Source organism: Myodes glareolus, chromosome 17 (assembly GCF_982192425.1).
Source record: "Myodes glareolus chromosome 17, mMyoGla1.1, whole genome shotgun sequence".
Taxonomy (NCBI): Eukaryota; Metazoa; Chordata; class Mammalia; order Rodentia; family Cricetidae; genus Myodes; species Myodes glareolus.
In genome coordinates this window covers 66364325-66386987 of record NC_142042.1, presented here as the reverse complement: position 1 = coordinate 66386987, position 22663 = coordinate 66364325, and the positions used below count along the sequence as shown (strand labels likewise).

Here is a 22663-nt window from a genome sequence, read left to right as displayed (position 1 = left end):
TTCATCCTCAGCCCTTAGAGAAAAACATGAAGCTACTTCCTCCCCAAATTTCTCTATTGCAAAAAATAGCGTGAGGTTAGTACGTGGCTGTGTGACATGTGTAAACCACTTAGAACTGTGAATAGGCTTGGAGCCGCTCTCTCCCTCCCACAGCCCTGAATCACCAGCTGATTGCTCACTCGTCACTTCCTGCTTGGCGAGCTGCACGTGGGTCTGTCTGCATCACAAGGCTTGCTTAGCCACAGCAGAGCAGCAGCGGCTCCAGCAGCAGGGCCAGGTCAATTGTGGCCCCTCCTGTAGCCCACAAGAGGAGGGGCAGCCACCGGGCAAATTAGTAAGTGAGTGTCTCTTCTCCTCAGCACACAGCAAAGGTGTGTGTGTGCGCACACGCGCTGAATGAAAAAGAAACAAGAATAATTTTAAAAATCACAAAAAAGCAGTTACATATCATCTTTTAAATGTTTTGTTTTTGAGACAAAGTCACTGTATCTAGCCCTGGCTATCCTGCAAGTCACTCTGTAGACCAGGCTGGCCTCCATCTCACAGAGATCTGCCTGTCTCTGTATTCCAAGTGCTGAGATTAAAGCCATGTGCAGCCACAGGTGGCTTTGCCTTGTATGGAATTCCTCTTTGATCTCTAATCTCTGTACCCAGAATTCACAGATGTGCAGTGTGGTGCTGAGGGCAGCCAGCAGCCCAAGGACACCAGTGTAAGCTGCAGAATTTGCCAGAAAAAGGACCAAGGGGCCCACAGGCGCAGCAAAGCAATCCTGTACACATTACCGCATGTGCCACACACACTATTTTTGGTCACCTGGTTGGCATTCAAGGCTCCCCATTGCTTCTCCAGGTACCCCTGCAAACACACTTCCCTGCCCAGGGACTGACCTCCTAGGTTTGTGGGCAGCCACATCATGCTCAGATGGCCACAAGGGGCTTGTGCTTCTGATTCTTCTGTTCAGTGTCAAGTGTGTCCACGTAAACTTGAGGACGGTCCTGCAATGCCTTGGTACACCCCTGTTGGGACTTTGCTCTGACGTCATAACTCCTGCCTGTCTCTGACCTTCCCCGTACAAGCAGATACTGCTGATAGGTGGGAGCTCCTACTCTGGGCTACTGCATTACTGTTGCCTGGGGGCTATTTAAATCTTCCCATTAGCAGAAAAGAAACTGAGTCACAGAGGGATTTAAGTCACTTGTCTACAGCCATGGAGCTCCATCCAGTGAAGCTGGCACTGGCCCATTCCCTGACACACTTACCCCTCCCGACTGAACGTCAGTATCCTCAGACCTGATCTGAGATGGCGTTCCAGAAAATACCCTGCCTAATTAGTGGCACTGGCTGCGCCCCTGCAGTGTTTGCATCTGCGCTCTGTCTCATTGTGCAGGTTCATTAGTCTTCTTCGGTCTCTTTCCCACAACCACCGTGTCTTGCTACGTCCCCAATCCCAGGGCCTAGTTTTGTAGGCTACAGCCTGGAGTCAGGACCTATCATCTCCCAACATGCAGGAAGGGACCGCAGGCCAAAGGCCTGGTAGGACAGGCAAGCAGAACAGTGGATGGGTACGTGTCCAAGGCATGCCTCTCCAGGGTGGCCAAGGAGGCAGACCAGGCCAGCCTACGAATTTGAGCCTGGAAGAAGCAGCCACCAGGGTCCTAGGAGAGGAGCAGAGTACGGCTGGGAACTGGAGGCAGCCTGCTTTAAAACAGGGGCGACAGAACAATGAAAGCCATGTTCAGCTGTCCCCAGAAGTTACAGGTGCCTATGTCCTTGTACAGGCAGCAGCGAAAAGACATGGCCACCCGCTGATGATTTGGGACTGGGCCTGAGGGCAGGAGGCAGTTGCAGCCATAGTGACTGCAGTTACGCACACACCTACCCTCGGATGGCTTCCTCGCTGCTGCACTGCCTCTTCAAGGGTCCCTCACCACAGACCTTCCCAGAGAGCCTTTCCATGCGCATTTCCCCCATCAGGCAACCCAGAATGGCCTCCAAGCCCTCTAATACCAGGTGCAAGCATCTGCCCGTAGAACTCCAAGCCCCCCAGCCTCTTCTGAGCACTGGCCTCACAAGCCCTCTCATCGCTTACTGCTGAAGCCCAGGTGCCCTCCTCTCATGACCCTTTCTGTCACTCTCTAGGGCACATGCCAGTCACTTCCCATTCTCTGCACAGAGGAGCAGCAAAAGCCTGTAGACTTTGCTTCAGTTATTTCCTGTGTGTATTTGGACAAGTTACTCAATGTCTCTGTGCTTTTAGCTGCTTACCCTTCAGCCACCTCCAGGGGCCCTGTAAACAATAGAGCCCTTGCATGAAGAGTGTCAGTCATGCGACAGGTGCTCAAAGCATGGCATCCTCCGCACTCTGCATTGGTGTTCAGCGTAGCTGCTTCCCTCTGGCCAGCAGCTCTTCGTCTTTCTTCAGGAGCATCCCCAGACACAACTTCGCCTGCAGATGCCCCTGCATGTCTCACTCATGGAGTTCCAAGCTCTGTTGTGCATGGAGGTCCCAGCTGAGCATAGCCATGACTCAGCCATTTCTATGCCGTGTGTCAGCCTCCGTGGTTACAACCTTCTCAAACAGCTGTCCCCTCTACTCAGACAGACCTCTCCGGCCCAGGCTCTGTTCCCCAGAGTGGCTGGGAGATGCACAGGAGTACCACTGCACTGTATGCTGCTCACACTAGGAGATGTACAGGAGTACCACTGCATTGCACGCTGCTCACACTGGGAGATGTACAGGAGCACCACTGCATTGCACGCTGCTCACACTGGGAGATGTACAGGAGCACCACTGCATTGCACGCTGCTCACACTGGGAGATGTACAGGAACACCAGTGCATTGCACGCTGCTCACACTGGGAGATGTACAGGAACACCACTGCATTGCACGCTGCTCACACTGGCCCAGTAGGATGGCCCTATGAGGAAGGCTCTTCTTCCATCCTCACTGTCCCCCTCTGCCCAGAACGCTGAATTTGAGGTCCTTTTCCCAGGCCTGCCTGGAGGACTGCAGCTCTGTCCCTCTGTGTCTCAGTGTCACTGTCACAGAGCACCACAGACTGCCTAGTTCCGTTGCTTTGGGAGGCCAGAGAGTCCTCTGTCAAGGTGATGGCAAGTTTAGTGTCTGGGGATGCACCTTGTTGCTACATCCCCCAGAGGGAAGGCAGGCTGTGTCCTCGCAAGCACACTGATGTGTAAACCTCTCAAGCCAGGTGAAGTGTCACAGGCCTGAAGTCCTGTCACTTGGAAGATGGGGGACGAAGATCAGGACTTCAAGGCTGGCCTGAGCTATGTATTTAAAAGGAAAATTTAAATTTTATTCCTGCATGGTTTCATCCAAAGCCTTCCTACCAGCAGTGAAAGGAGTCTACGGTGCACGGCAAACCCGGACAAAGCTCTGCCCCTTGTGAGGACTCAGCCACTGCAGGGGCCACCTGGGTGGGCTGCAGGACCCTCAGGAGCCTAGAGAGAGATGTCAAGCTGTCGCCATCACCGCTGCCCCTTCCTCAGCATGTCCCTGTGTCCTCCCCCAGCCTCTGCTCCCAGCAGTCACTTCACGGACTAACACCTGTCTTCCCTGGCAGGTACCACGACCAGCAGGATGTGACCAGTAACTTTCTGGGTGCCATGTGGCTCATCTCCATCACCTTCCTGTCCATTGGCTATGGAGACATGGTGCCCCACACATACTGCGGGAAGGGTGTCTGCCTTCTCACTGGCATCATGGTGAGTACCCGCCTACGGCCCTGCCCTCAAGGTGTTGCAGGAACACAGAGGGATCTATTTGGGGGATGGGGGGGTGGTGCTAGTCACTAGGACCCTGTGCCTATCCCTATACATCAAAAGGCAAGTGTGAACCACGTGTGCAAGCCTAGCTTTCAAAGCCCACCCCCGAGTGAGCTGAGATTGGTTGCTGCTCTCGTCCTCTGTTCGCTCCCAGGGAACACCAGGGTTGTGATTCACCATGCTCCTTCCATGTCCCAGGTTCCACAGACCTCGGTACCAGTTCTGATCGAGTTTAGCTAGAGCTCAGAAATATAATATTGAGGCAGTCGGAAGGGACCCAGGTCCTGGATGGGGCTGGCTGCTGGATGAGTTCTGGTTTGCCCACACGGCTTTGGGCCAGCTCTTGACTTTCCCAGGCTTTGTCTTCCGCGTGTGCACATTGGATTGCTGGCTCTGGTGCCAGCTGATTTCCAGCTTGGGTATCTGATGAGGCCAACAGGTCTCTAGGCGCCCAGCACCGAGGTCTAATCTTCCCACCCTCACTGTGGCCTCTGGACCAGGCACTTGGTGCCCCCTGTGGAGCTTGTACTCTCCTGGGTGAAGTGAACCTGGGCACCTGACTGCCCTCCTCACTGGCTTGTAGACCCCAAGAAATAACTGATGTGAAAGTTTGAGGTAAACAATGAGAGCTGTACCCAAGCTATCCCCACTTTTGAAGTAACTGGGGTTGGGGGATACTTTAGAGGTGGAACAGGCAGTGTCCCCTTTGATGCCCTACTTGGAGTCTTAGAACCAGTGCCAGACTTCCTTCTTTGAGCCCAGTTGAGGCCCTCTCCTCAGAAGAGGAATGACTCTGAGGAGAGGGTCCACGGTTAGTCCTGGGGCGCTGAGGTTGGTGCTGGAGTGGCGGGAGAGATAGGATGCTTGGAGCCTGGTACGAGGTCCCCATGGGTTGCCCCCCCCAACTTTCCCATCACTTCTTTGCTCTGCAGCCTGCTCTGGTGCTGCAACGCCTTCCTTTCGGGGCTCCTTTTATCTCAGTTCCTTTCTCACTGCTCCCAGGAAGCAGGACAGCTCTTCCTGCGGGGCAGCGACCTGTGTCTGCAGAAGGGAAGGTTCTAGCTAACTCCATCAAGGGAGGGGACACTGTCCTTCTCTGATGATGGTGGCCATCAGAGCTGATGCTGGTGGGTAGGAACCAGGGGTCGTTAGGAGCAGGGGAGACCCCAGGGCAGTGGATGGCTGGCCACAGCCTCCTGTTCCTTCCAACCCCCATGCAGGGCTGGCCCGTGTGAGCAGGCTGCCTTGAAACAGCCGGTAGTGGCAGAGGCATAGCGCCAGGCTGGGATAAATCACGGTAAGTGTAAGGCTTTAGAACAAACACCTCGCATCGTTCAGTAGGAGTCTGTCTGGCACTGCTCCAGCTGTCACCAGGAAACCAGGCGAAGACTCTTCCTACCCAGAAGGAACGAAATGCCTCCTGGAAGCTGCGACTCTCCTTCTCAGACTCCTGGAGTGGGCTCCGGCCCCACCCCAGCGCTCAGGCAGGGTGCTCAGAGCCGTGCTGCCAAGAGGTGGACGGGCCTCTGTTATTTTTAAACACCAGTCATTCTCCCTCTCAGCATGGAGCTGTGCCCCATCCAAGAAGCTGCCCAGGCCCCCTGTTTCCCTGGCTCCCTGGCTTCACAGCTCCCGGTTTCTGTTGAAAAACCTGGTAAAAGCACAGAAAGCCCTGGCCCAAGACACTGCTTCTCCCTAGGCAGTGTGGCCACCCCACCTTCCAACACCCTTGGTGGCTGCGTGGGCCCACAGTGTTCCTTGTGGGCGCCAGTGGGATCCAAGTGGGAAGGGCCCACAGGTGAGGGACCCCCCACACTGCTTCCTGTATTACAGTTCCCGCCCAGGCCTTTCCTGGGAGCACTTCACATAAAGCCTGGCTTCGGGAATATAAGCTTTTCCCCCACAAAGGCTCCAGCATGAGACATTGCCTCTGTTCACTGCCATTCACTACTCACTCGGGAAGCCTGGTGGCTTTTTTTTTTCTATTCAACGTGACTCTCCAGCTGAGTCATTTCTTTCTAGGGGCTCACATTGCTAAGGCTACCCAGCCCTACCCCCAACATGATGCATATCTCCTGATTATTATTCCAAGGGCCTTGACTAAAGGTAGGGCTTCCTGTTTGGTTACCATGGACACCACAAGGCCAAGGCAAGGGCTGCACAGGAAGGGAAAGGGAAGGATTTAGTGTGCCTGCTGCAAATGGCCTTAATCATTGTTTTCCTCTGGCAATCCAGCAACTGCATAATTACCCACCATTAGGCAGGGCATGTAACTGTCTGGACAACTTGACACTGTTGGCATAGGCCTGGAGCATTTGAGGGTTCGCTCATTAACACGAATCCACCTTGAGCTGCAGCATCTGCCCATGAGGAGGTATACTTTACAATGTCGCTAATATTCAGCACTCAGAAGGGAGACTGGCTCTGCTTCTGTTATCTGGGAGAGCCTCGGGGCCTCCAGAGACTTCACTTCCCAGGCCTGGATGCTCTCTGCTGCCCTGGTGTGGGCTGTGGACAAACAGGCCTTGCAGCTGCCCGCAAAAGTGTCCTGCAGGAGAGGTGACCCAAAGCGAGTGACTTGGGCACAGCATAGGCGTGGCCTGTTCGGTGTCTCTGTGCACGCAATGCCGCAGGCCGCCCTTCTCCATTTGTCATTCTCATTTATGTTTTATTTCCTTTGCGGCCTCTCCAGTTAAGAACACCTCATACTTTCCCCCTTGGGAAACTTGTTTTTCCAGCATCTAAGATTTTCCAGCTGGAAATCTTTCTTGCAAGCAAGAAGTGGGAAGCCTGGTGTGGAGCAGTTGGGGTCCGGGTTTCGACCCGAATCTGCTGACGATTTAGACATGTTCACCCTGAAGACACCCCTTCTCTGATCACTCTGCGTCACTCTGCCAACTGTGTACCTTGGGGAGGTCTGGCCTTGTTGGAGGCAGGTCCTCTCCCTCCATGGGAACAGGGCTTGGGTAGAATGAGCTGAACGTTCCCATTGACGTCAGCAGATTCAGGTCTTGGCATCTGAAGGCAAGAGGCCAAGTCACAGATTTGCTTCTCATTCTGATCCCACAGAAGTCAGGACATCAGCTGCCACCTCCCTTACTCCACCCCACCCTCTACTCATGTGCCCCTCTGCTCCCCTCTGTCCACCAACATCAGGAGATTCTGCACCAGGACGACAAGAACCCCACTAAAGTTTATGGGGTTTGTTCACCTGTTACACTAAGCAGCACCATGGCCAAATCTTGCAAACACTCCTAGGGTAACTCTTGGAAGCAAGAGGTTTCCCGGGGAAGACAGAATATGAAACTCAAACCCACAGGGACAAACAGGGCTGGGCCTGGGGGAGGAGAGGGTCCCCTGATGCCTCAGCGCTGGCCTCTGACTTCGGCTGTGTCCTCCCTTCTTCTCGGGGCTCTGTTAGCCTTTTTTTCTTTTTCCTCTCTCCTTTCCTGTTCTCTCATTAGTGCTGGTTAGAATGTGGTTGGCCTCTAGCTCATTCCCCATCCCCCTCCCCTTCTCGCTTCCTCACTCTCATCCTGGGAAGGACTGGCAGCCTGGCTCTTACTACTCCACACCATTTTCTGCTGATGTTCGATCCCCACATCCACAAAGTTCCCTCTTGATCCGCATTAATATCTTGGCATTATCATTTGTGACCTCCCTAGTTACATTTAGACAATGGATAATCTAAAAGAAATCAGAGCATGCAAACCGGCAGGATGACACATTGACTAAAGGCATACTGCCAAGCCTGACAGCTGAGTTCAGACCCACGGACCCTTAGGTAGAAGGAGAGAACTGGCTTTCTCAGGTTGTTCTCTGACCTCCACGTGTGCATCATGGCGCTCGCTCTCTCTCTCTCTCTCTCTCTCTCTCTCTCTCTCACACACACACACACACACACACACACACACATACATGCACACATGCAGGCAAATAATTAAATTTGATAAATTTTTAATTAAAATTGCGAGTATCTGCCAAAGCTGGAATGATGTTAAGAAGGTAGCGTCCTCTGGAAAAACAGCTACAAGAGAGTCTTTACATTTTTAAGTTGAAAGAAATTGGGCCCTGGGATTTAGTCCACTTTGCTGCATCTATACAAAAAGAATGTATCCTTCTCATGTAAGATGGGTAGTACCTTAGTTAAGGCACTGCACTCCCTGTTAGCAGGTTCTCTGTAGTCAACCAGCATCGGCTATGGGTCTGGACTGGAGCTACAGGGCTTCTGTCTAGGCCCCAGCAATTGGAGCATGACCAATTCTGTTGATGATGTTCCCAAGATCCTTGTAGCAAAAAGGGGACTCTCTCTTCAGATGTGACACCCCAGCTTTCCCTGGGTGATTTAAGTGGAATTATTTCTGAACCCAGGGGAACCTGGGAAGAGCCCTCTCCTTCTGATGTTCCATTTTTAATGCTAGGACACATCCTTCTTTTTGGAAGTTCCATACAAAGGGGAAGGTCGATGCTGGCTTTGCTCGAGAGGAGAGGGAGCGTGCATCCTCCCTCCAGGACAGTTTCTTTTAAGCTATTTTTGCTTTTGGCAGTCTGGCTAAATTGATTATAGCTATAGACTGGGCTGTCCAATTGCCCATATCCTCTGAAAATTGGGCACAGAGTCTCCAGCAAGTCACAGATGCCAAGAAAACACAGCTATCCCCACACAAATGGGCAAAATGAGGTCAGAAAGAAAAGTTTACAGACTGGCCCTGGGCTTGAACTGGGCAGTGTCACATAACTGTGCTAATGAGACCCCTGTGGAGAGTCTCTTTCCACAGCGTCTCACACAAGACGGCTGTCATCAGCGAGGGAAGGAAGGGCAGTGTTGTAGGAAATGCATTTGTCCCGACTCTGCTGTAGACCGTAGTGTTTCTGAGAAATATTCTCCTCGTTTCTCACCACATTATAAAACCTATTAAGCCAAAAGTGTTACTTGTGGATTCCTCTCCCCAGCATCTCACTGCTAACCTCAGCTCTTGAGGCACGGGAGACTCACTGTTGGCATTCCTAAGTCTGCCACCTCTTTCCAAAGGTGGTGGTCAGGGTGGTACCCATGTTCAGGGAGAGGGCAGCGGTGTGTGAGGAGAATCCAGGGATGGTTTTCATTGGCCACCAGAGAACCAGGCAAAGGGCTTCTGTCTCCCTCCCTCAGACTCACAGGCTACCAAGCTTCACAGAGAAGAGTGCTTCTAAACACAGGGACATACCACTTTCCTGTTCCTGCTCATTGCTCAGTCAAGTGCGTAGCTAAAGGACCAGGCAGGAAAAGGAGTCCTACCGTTCCGTTCCATGGCTCAGCTCAGGCCTGCCGCTTTACTTCTCCTCTGCTGTGCTCTCCTGTGGGGACTGGGGAGGGAGAGGGTGTGGGGGCAGGTGGGGGCTACCTGAGCATACTAGGAGCATTGTTCTCCAGAAGCTGAGGGTGCCCCTCTTAGTCATTCAAATCCTGGATGGAAGCAGTAGCGTTGTCACCTTTAAAATTCCTGCGTGTTGGTGAATGCATGAGTCTCCTTCTGGAAGCCAATTCCTGGTGCTGAGTCACAGCCTAGGGCCTTAAGGAGAAAGACCCACACGTGGGGCAGGCACTATAGTTGACGCCTATCCAAGTGTTCCCTTTAGGAGAGGCCACACTCATCTTTTGGGAGAATGCATTGCCTCTCCATATAGCTAATTACCAGGACTTCCCCAACTGTGCACTGCAGCCCACACAGGGCTGTCTTTCCCCTGGGCCTGCTGGGCTGGAGCTGGTGTGAGCTCGGGACAGCATGAGACAGACAGACAGACAGGCTTCCATGCACTGGATCCTTTGTCATTTGCTGCACTGTGCAGGAGCCTGATTGCCCATGGGTTTAAGTGCCCCAAAGACTCTTCCTAGCCATACAGTGCTGAGAATTGGCCAGCTCCTACCTAGTTTATTGAGTCTGTTGTTCCCAGACATGTCAGCTGGGGTCACAAGACAAGAAGCATTGTAGTCTGCTTCTTCGGTGGGGATATCAGGGCACAAGCGGGTTTCGACAGGCTTTATGGACTATCTTGACCAGTCAGAGAGCCGGAGTCTTGTACCTGCGATGCCCACACCGAGCACAGGGCTCCCTGAGTCTTGTGCTTTGCCTCCTAACTGTGTATTCTCTCTCCTGGGGCCTCTGACGTCCTCCGGCAGGGTGCAGGTTGCACTGCCCTTGTGGTGGCTGTGGTTGCCCGCAAGCTCGAACTCACCAAAGCAGAGAAGCACGTTCACAACTTCATGATGGACACTCAGCTCACCAAACGGGTAAGACGTCTCATGCCCATACCTTCATGTAAGTTTACAGCAGAAGTGGGAGCCAGTCAGAAAAAGACCACATGCCAGGTGTGGATTAGCAGTTACGGGAGCCCCAGCTCAGGCATTCGGCTCCTCGTCCACGAGTGAATCCCATCAGACCAGGAGAGCCACCATTAAGTCGCTGTATGTGTCAAGCAACCAGACATTTTCCTGATGATTAGATAAATAGCTCACAGTGGTGGAAGCCACCTCCCTGCCTGATGGGGCCACATCAATCACCCAGTATGATGCTATGTTTCTTTTATGCTCAAATATTTTCATGATTCTCATTAAGAAGGGCAATATAAAGTCTTAAAATTATACTGGATGTATACCTAAAGCCAATCCCTTTGTAAAAGCCATTTAAAGAGACCATTCTAGTAGAGCCCACATTCCCAAATATTGTGGCTTATCAAAGTCATCATCCGGCTTCCCCCTTTGGACTTTCTGGGTAACGGCTCTCGCTTGCACCCTTACGAACACGGCTTAGGAAGAAGCTAGGTTGAAAATACAGGAGTGGGTGATTAGCTGCTGCTTACACACTCCCACTGGGTTCTCAAAGAAAGGGAAGACCATTTAAGCCAGGCACAGTGATCCCAGAACACAAGAGGCTGAGGTAGGAGGACTGTTTCAATTTGAAGTCAGCCTGGGCCACCTAGCAAATCCTGCCTTAAAACAAAGTAAAAGACAAGCAAAAATTAATAAGTCTCCTTTAGAAGAGAGAAAGGATAAGGCTTCTGGGAACAACAGACCCAATAAATTAGGCAGGAGCTATTTCTTTAACGACAGCTTTCATGCAGTCTTGAAACAAGTGGCAGCCTGAAGGATAGTTAGGTATTCGACCTTGCTCTTCTCAAGACAAAACCAGGACCCCGAACCCATCTCAGGGCATGAGAAACATGTCAGGGGGGCATGAGTCCACCAGCAAGTCTACGGTCTTAGTTGAGTATTTGAACACTAGAGGAATTCTTCTGTGATTGACGTTTCAAGTGGTAAGAATGTTTCTGTAATAGAGACAGGCAGGAAGACAGAACAAAAACAGACCTGAGAAGGAGCGGGCCGCCTGGGGAAGCCAGTGCAGTGTGCGGTTGCCAGGGTCTCTCAGCTTCTCAGCAGAATTATTTACAGCGTTTGATTGTTGGGCCTTTGATTAGGGGTTTCTTTAAAGAGTTGCCACGGATATGAACCTGTAAAAGGAAATTTTTCCATATCGTTGTTATGCAGACCACAAGGAGCATCATGGCCCCCAAGACACCAGCCAGACAAAAACATGGCTCTCCAACATGACAGTATGTGGTTCTGCCACCCTGCAGCGCTCACATCCAAGGCTGCGAGCACCCTCATCCTCAGCCCCCTCTCTGCCATGGACATGCTCAGCAGCGAGGGGAGGCTAGGGGTGTGAACTGCCCAGGTGCCTGTGCCATCCTGCGTCAGCTCAGTTCCCTGCTTTGCAGCCCCACAAGCGAGGGGAGAGGAGTTTTCCTCCCGCTCTTCTCAGAGGTTCTCTGTCAAGAGCAGGAACATTCTCTGTTTGCTCTGGTGGCTTTGGTGGCTTCCTAAAGTCAGGACTACACTTCGTATTTCTGTGTATTATTTCTGTGCTATTCCGTTGTCCTTTCCATTTTTCACCCAGTAAATCAGACACTAGAGGAAAATAAAACCAAGGAAAGCCGGCTCTCTCACGGGCCAGGAAAATAAGCACATTTTTTTTTTCTGCACTATAATTGTAGAAGGAGATGAGGTTGTGGTTGCTAATTTCAATCTTTCAAAAATAATTCACTAAAATCCTCTTCAAGTTCACTTACTTTTGGAGGAACAGGGCTGAAAATCAAATCCACAGATATTTATTGCTCATCCATGAGTGCAAGGTGCCTTCTTAATTGAATAACATCTCGCTTTTCTCAGAACACTTAAATCCACTGAAATGTCCCTCTAATATCTTGCATCTTTTCCCAGAGAAATAAACACAAAGGGAGGATTCTTACAAAGGGAGACTTTTGAAGCTGGCACTACTGAGACTTTACAGCCGTCCTTCTGCATGACCTTGACTGAACTCAAGCTGGCTCTGACCCCTCACCCCAGAGGGTCCTAAGCTGCCCTTTGCCCTTTCCAAACGGCAGTATGTCCAGCTGCAGTGATTCATGGGCCAATGAGATGCAAAGCTCATGTCTGTGCCCAAAACTCCAGTGAGTTCTCAGAGAATGGCCTGTTGCCATTCAGTAGTGGACAATTAGCAGGCTAACCTGACAAAAGCAACCTCTTGCAAGTATATGCAATATTAATCCCTCAAACATCTAAGCAGAAAGAAACCATGAATCATAGCCTGTGGATCATAAAAAAATGTGAGTCATTCTGATGTTAATTTATCGCCTGTCTAACTTCAGCCCAGCCTCTCCGGGTAGCACCAGGCAGTTGGTATTTGGTTACAAGTCAATGGGTGGACCCTGACTAACAGATGAGAAACATCACGTTGGCTGGAGGTGCCCCCTATAACCGGAACAGGAGCTGACAGCATGAAGAGTGTACTCATTTCTGACTTTCCCAAACCCGTGTCTCCTCTCACCTGAATAACTTGTCAACCTTGGCAATGTCCCTTCTGTGTTTAGTGGGATCAGTCAGTGCCGCTGTTAATCTATAATTATAACTTATTGCCAACCCCTGGGCTGCTCTATAATATCTAAGGAAGCAACACTGCATGGACGGGAGATGGCCCAAGTACTTCCCTGACCCCCCCCCCCCACTCAGACCTGAGGTAGCTCTCTCTAGTCAGTTTGATGAGTGTGTGCCTCTGGCTTGGGGTGGCCTCCTTCTCCTTGCAGAAGGGTTCCCCGTCCCCTAGAATCCCTTTGAACTACATTTCCCACGAAATCAGTCAGTAGAGCCAAACCTAGCAGCCCTGAACTATTTCTGGCTCCTGACTGTCCAGGGCTGCTGACAAACGTCACTGTCCCTCCAGTGTCCAGTCCCAAAGACAGTGCCAGGTCTGACTGGTCTGTTCCTTGCAGCCCACGGGGCTCACTTGTGTACCTTGACTGTTCACACACAGTGATGCCTCCTAGGCTCCCCTCACCCATCCGTAAATCACCCTCGCCCTGGTCTCCCTGCCGTAGGATCTGATTATCTTGCATCCACTCGTCAGCCTCTCCCAAAGGGCAGTCACCCGCACTTTGCTTTCCCTTGAATCCCTTTAGACCTGATCTCACCCTGAACATAGCACTACCGCACTGAAAAACCTCGGGCAGACCTGCTGAACAGTCCTAAATAAAACCTGAACTCTGAGAAAATGTCAAAGGCTGGGGAACACTGTTTCCAGCAGGCTTACTCAAAGACTTCCTCTCAGCAGGGGTGTTTCATAGGGAAACACAATGGCAGCCGCTGTTCCGCAGAGGAGATGGATGGCCCACAGCTGGTCTGGATCCTGAGTAGATCCCCAGAACAAGCCTTTCTCTGTAGACTTCGTTAGGTAATCACACATGCCATTACCAGGAATGTGAATTCTCCCAGAAGAGGATTGCAAATGACATTCCCACAAAGGCAGTGGCCCAGAGAGACTGGTCATGGTGTTTCTTTACTGACAGGAGTGGAAAAGCAGCCTGCCCGAGTGGGAAAGACTCTGGGGATGAGCGGAGCGAACACTCAGACTCAGAGGTGGGGGGGGGGGTGTGGATGCCTGGCATGTGCAGCTAGCTAGCTGTGCCGTCCGGGATCTGGTTGGTCCTCAGGAATCTCTAGTCCTCCAACCGCCACCCAGTGTGGTCAGTTCCGTGAGCTTTCCTGGTGCCGAGGGTCCCAGGCCTGCCTGGGAGGAGCCAGTTTGATTTTACATTGGTCATGTGTCATATTAATATCATTGTGAATGATCTGCCATTTATCACAAGTCGCTTCAGGTAGAGCTCCAACTCTAACACTGAAACACTAAATACATCTCCCCATCCCAAATTCCTACCAAAAAGGGGGCGGAGCCCTGTCCAGGTAAGGCAGGGAATATGGGCTAGGATGGAGAAAAGATGAGGAGGCGTAAACAGGGTGGAGAGAGAGAGAGAGAGAGAGAGAGAGAGAGAGAGAGAGAGAGAGAGAGCAGTCTCAGGAAGTCAGCCAGAAGTCAGTGGAGGAAGATGAGGGATGAGTGGGCTGGTGGGCTGAAGGGCGCAGCCTCCTCCTACAGTTCTGGGTATAATGGACACCTCCAATCAGGCTCTTCACAGGCTGGCTGGCTCGCAGTCTCTCAGTGTGATGTCTCTTATCTCTGTTAGTTGGGGTAGGAAGGTCATAGCTGCCAGGCTGACCTGGATTCTCCAACCAAGAGGGACACTGTTCCCCGGTAGGGCTCCTGGCAGCAGAGCTGGGGATCCACCAGTGGGTGAATTATTCTGTTGGCTTCCCGTGGCCACTGAGGGCATGGCTACTCAAGAAAGGAGCTCTTTTCATCCTCCTTGCACCCTGGCCACTCTCCCTGTGACTCACTGCCCTTCTGTAATACCTCGTGGCAGTTACCCTGGCAGAGAGGTAGCCAGAGCAGCCTGTAACATGGGCTGCTGTAGTCAAGAGTGCAGAGACTTGTGTCCTCTTGCATGCTTTCTGTTCTTGGGGACTGGGGCCATGAGAAGAAGCTGATACATATGAAGAGCAATGCCAGGAAAGTGACAATAGGCCTATGAGATGACTCAGTAGAAAAGGGTACTTGCCGCCAAGCCTGTTGACCTAAGTTTGATCCCTGGGACCCCATGCTAGAAGGAAAGAGCTGACTAAGTGGAGTTTTCCTGTTCTACAGATGCTCGCAAATAAACACACTGAGGCTTATATTATAAATGCTCAGCCAATAGCTCAGGCTTATTACTAACTAGCTCTTCCATTTTAAGTGAACCCACATTCCTTAGTTATGTCCTGTCATGCATTGGTACATTTATTAGCATGGCTCAATTATCTCCTGCTTCCTCTGTGGCTGGTGACTCCGGACTCTGCCGTCCTTCCTCCCAGCATTTTCAGTTTGGCTTTCCTGCCTAACTTTACCCTGTCCAGTTAAAGGCTAGTCAGCATCTTTATTAAACCAATCACAGCAACATATATTTACACAGTGTACAGAAAGATTATTCCACAACAGTGGTTCATACACCACCCCCACAATAAACAGATAAATGTAACAACAGATACAAAATGACTGTGCATTGAAACACCATGGCCAGGCTTTATACTAAATGCTCTCTGTGTATTTCCATTTAATCAACACTGGAGCCCATCTTGCCGATGAATAGCACTTGCAAGACTCTAGCCCTGAGTCATGCTTTAATTTTCTTTAAAGCATGTAGTATCTGATACTATATTTTTAGCAGCATCCTTCCTCACCCAAAGGTTATAAATTCTGTAACAGCAAGAATGCTATTAGTTCACCAGGAGTGGTAGTGCACATTTGTGATCCCAAGAAGCTGTGGCAGAAGGATTTTAAGTTTGAAGTCAGTCTGGGAGAATTGTGAGCTCAAGGGTGGTCTAGACCCAGGTTTTTGTTTGTTTGTTTTAAGAGAATGCTATGTATTTGTTGATTTTTATATTTTCACTTTCTAGAAGAGTGTCTGGCTCATCATAGGTACACATTAATATTCATTAATTGTCCTTTAAATGGGTGGAGAGAATAAATCTCAGAGAGTTCAGTAATGGAGCCAAGGTGGAGCTAACAACCCACCACTCACCACATTTATTTGGAGATTAATATGTGAGATAATGCAGGTGTTGGTGTTCTCTAAAGCCTGGCACAGTGCTTGGTAAGATGTAAGTTATTTGGGAGATCTTCCTTGGACCTGTTTCTTCCCCAGGCCCACTAATATGAAGAGTCCCTCCTAGCCAGGTATGTTGGTATATTCCTTTAATTCCAGCACTCAGAAAGCAAGGCAGGTGGATCTCTGTAGGCCAACTTGGTCTACATAACAAGTCCCAGGCTTTCCAGGACTGTGTAGTGAGACCCTTTCTCAAAACGAAACAAAACAAGTCCTTCTGGACCCTAAGCATAGGGAAAACAGCAATATGAAAGGCAGAGAGCTTATAGACTCACTGAGCACTATCAGCCTGCAAGCTTATGGGTCTGCAAGCCAGAGAGCTGGCCTTTCACACATAAAAGATCCTTACCTAGCCACCTCCAAAGAGACCTCAACTAAGCCTTTCAGAGCCAACCTAAGCCAGTTCACTGCTTCCCTCTCAAGCCCTGACCCTCCCAACTCTGCATCCTGGGAAGATCTTTTAGGTTTGGTACCCTTGTTCACCAGGAGAACTCAGAGGTACCTAAGTCTCCGTGAGGGAAAGGTGTCTCCACACTGTGGAGGCTGAGCAGGCCCCAAGAGGGGCTAAAACGGTGCTGTCTTCTCAACCGTGCTCAGAGTCAGGCGCCAGGTGAAATGCAGGGAGACCCGGGAGAGCCAAGTGCGGTTAAAAGCCTATTGCTTTTTCTCTTGCAGATATCGATCTGCTTAGCTCTGTGCCAGGCTGTTTGCTAGCAGTTAATTTCAGTCAGTGCAAGGCTTGCATTTAACATTATTTCCCCGAATGCTCAGGGGCCTCCCTCGCAAGCCCATAAAGATGGATCTGATGCTTCCCTGCCACCTGGCCAAACTGTGACTTCTGGGTCTTTCATTTAGGCTGGAGTTAAAGGCGAGCATTGAAGTCTGGGTTCTGTCAGTTGCTGAATGGGGGCCAGAATGACTTTAAAAAGCAAGACCAAAACCAAACGAGCATCCTTCCCAATTCCTCGATCCTGGGAAAGAGGAAATGGTTCTGTTTGAATTCAGATGAAGTCCAGACCTGCCTCCCTCCAGACCATACGAGAATCGTATGCACCTCTTGGACCTGACTCTTGATTAGACTTGGCCATTAACTCCCTGTGTGAGTCTGGCCTTTCATTCCATCTCGGAACTGTTTCCTTCTGTTTTAAGTGGGGAACTTGAGTTGTATAATAATAACTAATATCTTTCTGACACCTTAAGATTTATATAGTGCTCAAATTCACATTGACTGTTTGTTGTTGGACTGGTGTGTGTGTGTGTGTGTGTGTGTGTGTGTGTGTGTTAGCCCAAGATGTCTTCCCTTCATCTTATAGATAATTAAGCATTTACCCCTAAACTGCTTCATGATGCACAGGCCTTACAGGCTTTCCCATGTCAAGTGTTTGTTGGCAGGACACAGAGACCATTGTCAAAGGCGTATCTGTTTTGTTATTCAGTGGCTCTGTGAGCATTCCTAAGAAGGGACTGGGTGACTAGGGCCCGGCCCACCCTTGTGAAGGCTTAGGCAGGCTCTTTCCCTGCTCCCTATCTTTAAGGCTTTCCTCAGAGGCCAAACACCTGTGGAAACTGAAAAGATCCTAGAGAAAATTGCCCATCCCTTTAAAGGACAGCAGCAGCATCTTCTCTGCCAGGAGAAAGACCTTCCTTCTCTGCCACCTCTTTAGTCAACCAGAGCCAAGGCCCAGAGCCAGTCATCCGCTTGCCCCTCCTTGCTATCCAGACACTAGCCATCCCCAGCCTCAAGTCACTACCACCTGCTCACTGTCAAACCAGAAAGTGCCAGCGGTGGGCCAATGAAAGACTTACAACCATTTTCACCGATTTTTTTTTTTTTTACTGAACAACAATGAAAAAAGCAATATTTATGTCACTTAAACATTCCTGAGAAGACTTAGATGTTCTTTTAAAACATCATGTCAGCGCCAATGAAGAGTATAACCCATCCTTCGTAAAAGATTTGTGAAACACACACAATCAGCCTGCGAAGCGATGCTTCCCAGGCCTTCCCACGCGTCTCAGCACGTTAGCTACGCCCCATCTGTTGGCGCTGGTCTGAAGAAGCTGGTCTGTGCTCTCTGATTTTGCTAAAATCCTATCTGGCAAGCCACCTGATCTTTCCTGGCTGATCTCCCCACTTCCAGGCTCTGGGCCTGTGGTCCTATGCCACTGTGCATGGCTTGCACTTAATAAGGAGTGTTTTCTCTTGTTCTTGCTGCTAGTGCTGAAGATGTCTGTGTCTGGATTAAAACTTTGTCCCCTGCCATCTGGATGCCATTGATATATCTCAGCTCAGCCGTGAGCTGGATGATATCAGTGGTTACCATGTCAACAGATGACAGAGTTGTATGTGGAGCGGTGTGACTGTGGTGCCCAGGAAGCTAGTTCCAGGAAGCAGCTGTGCTTTCACACCTAGGTATCTCCCCTGATTCGCTACACCCCTGGGATGATTTCAATTTTGTGCCAATTACGTTTACATGGGAAATTGCAGCACACAGTCTTTGGCCATTTAGGAAAGGAACAGTGGCCTTGTTGGTACCCATCACTGCGACAAAGGACATCTCCTCAAAGACACCTTTTTAAATCTCCACTTGGTGGGGAGCCTGTTACTCTCAAGTGTGGCACCCTGAATGTGAGGGCATAGATGGTATTTATTGATCCAAACTGTACCCCAGACTTCAAGGGCTTTGCTAAGCAGCCTCTCTAAATATAGCATCAGCAGCGGCGGCCGAGAGGCAGCAATGAAAGGAGGAGAAATGCCTCTCAACTCCAAGCTCCAGTCTACTGCATCCGCTCAAGATTAATAAAAGATGCGTTTTAATCTAGTCCCAGAGTTTCATGCTCTTGATGAAGAAGAGATCTCTGAGGAAGCATTTTCTCAGGAGGGAGATGGCGACCACACGTGTAAGGAAAACATTGTGTGAACCTAGGACCCCACCTGACAGCAGCTTATTTGCTTTCCCTTAGATCAAGAATGCTGCCGCCAATGTCCTGCGGGAAACATGGTTAATCTATAAACACACAAAGCTGCTAAAGAAGATTGACCACGCCAAAGTCAGGAAACATCAGAGGAAGTTCCTCCAAGCGATCCACCAGTGAGTACCAGAGCCGTGTGCTGTGTAGCCAAACTGAATGTGGGATCCAGTTCAGCAGCAGCTTCTCAAGCCAGGGAGGTGCGGGAGAATCTGCTGTGTTCTACTCAAAAGGCACCCAGTCTAGGCTGTTCTGTCACTCACTGCCCTGGGGGGCAGCAAGCAGGCTGCTGTGGGAGGGTAAAGATCAGAGCCAGGGCCTAAGGGCTCTCATGCTACCCAGACACACATGCACACATATGTGCAGACACACATATACACACAGAGAGACACACATATACACACACAGAGACACACACAGAGACACACATATACACACACAGAGACACACATATACACACACAGAGACACACATATACACACACAGAGACACACATATACACACAGAGAGAGACACATATACACAGAGACACATATACACACATAGAGACACACATATACACACACAGAGACACATATACACACATATACACACACAGAGACATACACATATGCACAGACACACATGGACATATACACATGCACACACACACACACACACACACACACACATACACACACACACACTACAACTCCAGTGAGGAACCAGTGTTCCTTTTGTAATCAAGGAATAAGTTATTTTAAGTATAGTGAAGAGCTGGGTATGGCAGTTCATGACTGTAATGCCCAAACTCAAAAGGCTGAGGCTGGAGGATCACCATGAATTGAAAGCCACCCTGGACTACAAATTCAGTTTGAGGTCAGTTTGGGTTACAAATTGAGACTCTGCCTCCCCACCCCTAAATATATAAGTAAATAAATAAACAGGGCAGAGAAAGCTAAGAAAAAAAATTGTTCTGATCCAAAGGTTTGGGAAGACTGGGTGGTCACGAAGACGTTCATGGTGGTAGAACAACCCAGACAAAGGTGTGGGAGCGGTGGAATGGCTTGGGAACAGCAAGGAAGGGAAAGCGACACAGGCAATCGGGACGGAGTTTGCTTTCTCGGGGCCCTGACAAGTCTAGCTGTGTCAGCTGCTGCCTGTGCTCACGGTCCCAGTGCGAAGTTCCAAGCTCAGGTGCAATGAAGGGCTAATGCTTAGTGTGGACTTGAACTACCTGTTCCAACTCTTCTCCACAGACTGAGGGGTGTCAAGATGGAACAGAGGAAGCTGAGTGACCAAGCCAACACCCTGGTGGACCTTTCCAAGGTGAGTGGCATCCAGGACAGGCCTGGCCCAAGTCCACAGAGCCAGTGCAAAGACAGAAAAGACAGCTCTCTTTGATGAACAAACACCCAGGTTCATGCTTTGCATTTGTAATCTACCGGTGTGTTCTGTCTTTGGTATTTGTTTCTAAGTTAAGTAGCTCAGATTTGTCTTTGCTCATAACTAATTAGCTTACCCAGTTCTTACTGGTGTGTTTATTAGCTGTGCAGCGGGGATTTTCTAAAGATGACTGAAGACATACAGGAAGTACCTTAGTGAGGACCAGATGGACAAGGGCCCTACAGATGACCTGGTTATATATACTTCAGATGGTTCTTTTCAATTTGTTATTATAATAGAAATTCATTTTCCTGTGCCTTCTGATCCTTACAGCCCAGGTTTTCCTGACCTCAAATTGATGGTGGCAATGGTGTGTGTGTGTGTGTGTGTGTGTGTGTGTGTGTGTGTGTGTGTGTGTGTGTGTTTCACTACAGGCAGGCAGCTGACAGTGAACATGGAGATCTTAAGGCTCAATATGGCACTGTTCTTCAGTGTTTCTTGTCTTTACTGCCATAAAGAGCACAAAGAGACTCTCTTCTTGAAAATCAACACTGCAGGGCTGAGCGTGGGCAGTCTGACCAGGAGCTCCCACCCCCACCTCCATGCCTTCTGATAGAAATTACATAGCAAGTGCATAGCCCAGGGCCAGGCTGGCAGAACATTCCAGCAGATGTCAATTGTAATGGACCCTCATTCCCTGGGAAAGCAAAGGAAACTCCCTCAGGCCAATTAGGCACCCTTTGAAAAGAGCCTGCAAGCAGAAATTACTGGTTGCTGGGACATGTGCAGGCGCCTCTTTCTGGAGGGATCAAGGCAAAGAAAGGACCTCCTATGCCTGGGAGGACTTCAGTCACAGCTGGGGAGATGCCCACAGACCCCTATGCTAGTGGGAAGGGCATTCAGGTGGAATGTGGGGTTTCCCAGAGCCCAGTGTGGGAGGAGGTGAATGGACCCCTGAAGCCTTGGACATGTTGGTTAATATTCTAGATTTCAGTTACCAAAACTACTAGAAGTACATTGTAAATGGAGCCATTTATTCCAAGGAAGTAAGGGGTTCTCAGGAGACTTTCTCTCACACCAGCTCCTCTCTGCTGCAGGTGCTGTTCAAAGAGCCAGCATCCCCCCCCACCCCACTCCATCTCCCTGCAACCCAGGTCACCCTGGGTTTAATTGACTTTCTTTTGTTCTTAATTCTAAATTCTCAAGAGAGGTGAGTACGGGCAGGGATGGCACCGGCCTTTAATCCCAGCACTCAGGAGGCAGAGGCAGGCGGATCTCTGTGAGTTCGAGGCCAGCCTGGTCTACAAGAGCTAGTTCCAGGGTAGGCTCCAAAGCTACAGAGAAACCCTGTCTTGACAAAGGGGGGGGGGGATTTGATTGCTCAGTGTGAGTCACGTGTCTGCCTTTAGACAAATCAGCTGTGGCTGGGAAGAAAAAGACAGCTGAGAGCCATTCTGTGAGCCTTGGGTGTGGCTCAGTGAGATGCCCCAAAATATTTCTTCAACAGTTGGCAATGTTTGCCATTCTCCTCTCACCAATAGGACACCCTGTGACTGATACTCCCCCAGGAATATCAGGTAAACACAAGCTTTGCCTTCATCTTCCTGCAGGGCTGCCCAGTCTCTCAGAGGTGGACTGTCCAGTTGGCGGGGTGAGAGAGACGGCTTGGCAGTGAGAGCACTCGTGTGCAAGCATGAGTTTGAATGCCCAACGCCCACACTGAGCCAGGCCGAGCTGCCCGTGCCTGTAACGTCAGCTCTGGTTGGCAGAGAAAGTGAAGTTGGATGGCCAGTTCCAGCTTAGCCAGAGACAGCAGTTTCTGGTTTGATGAGAGGCCCTGTTTCAAGGGAATAAGGCAGAGAAGAATAGAGAAAGATATTCTACGTCCTGCTCTGGCTTCGACATGCTTGCACCCATGTACTGGCACCCACAGTGTCTGTCACATGTATCCAACACACGCACACATACACGCACGCACTCACGCACACGCACAGTGAGTTAGAAAGACACTCTCCTGTATTACACTGGGAAATTGAGCCATAGATAACTGGGGAGGGGAGTACATGGGAATAAAGAATGTGCAGAGCCATCGTGAGGGGCGTGCATGTGTGAGACCTGAGGAGGAGGTGGACCCTGGACAGCTGTCCACCTAGTCTTTGTCTTTTCCTTCCATGAGACCGGCCTAGATTCTAGCAGCAATTGTGTATGTTTCACGTTGGTCTCCATTTGCTCAGCATCCTGTCGTCAATCACTGGCAAGGGAGGAAGAGCATGATGGCCTCGTGCTTGCTCCCTTCCCTTTGTCTTTCAACTCCTGACCCCTCTCCTCCCCCCTCTGTGCTTTGTTCCTCCCTAGATTAAGAATGTGGCCTCCTGCCGGGTGGCGGTGGTGGCACACGCCTTTAATCCTAGCCCTTGGGAGGCAGAGGCAGGTGGAGAGCGTTCAAAGCCAGCCTGGTCTACAAGCGCTAA

The 22663-nt window shown here is 50.3% G+C and overlaps 1 protein-coding gene across 2 annotated transcripts in view; it reads left to right on the top strand.

Annotated features, from left to right (window-relative positions):
* Window positions 1-22663, top strand: part of Kcnn3 (potassium calcium-activated channel subfamily N member 3) — a 143169-nt gene that overhangs the window by 111027 nt on the left and 9479 nt on the right. For both annotated transcript variants that reach the window (XM_087897334.1, XM_087897335.1), the window contains exons 4-7: window positions 3587-3728; window positions 9949-10059; window positions 18822-18949; window positions 20066-20135. In XM_087897334.1, the coding sequence (XP_087753460.1) occupies window positions 3587-3728; window positions 9949-10059; window positions 18822-18949; window positions 20066-20135 (451 nt within the window). The remainder of the gene's footprint in view (window positions 1-3586; window positions 3729-9948; window positions 10060-18821; window positions 18950-20065; window positions 20136-22663) is intronic.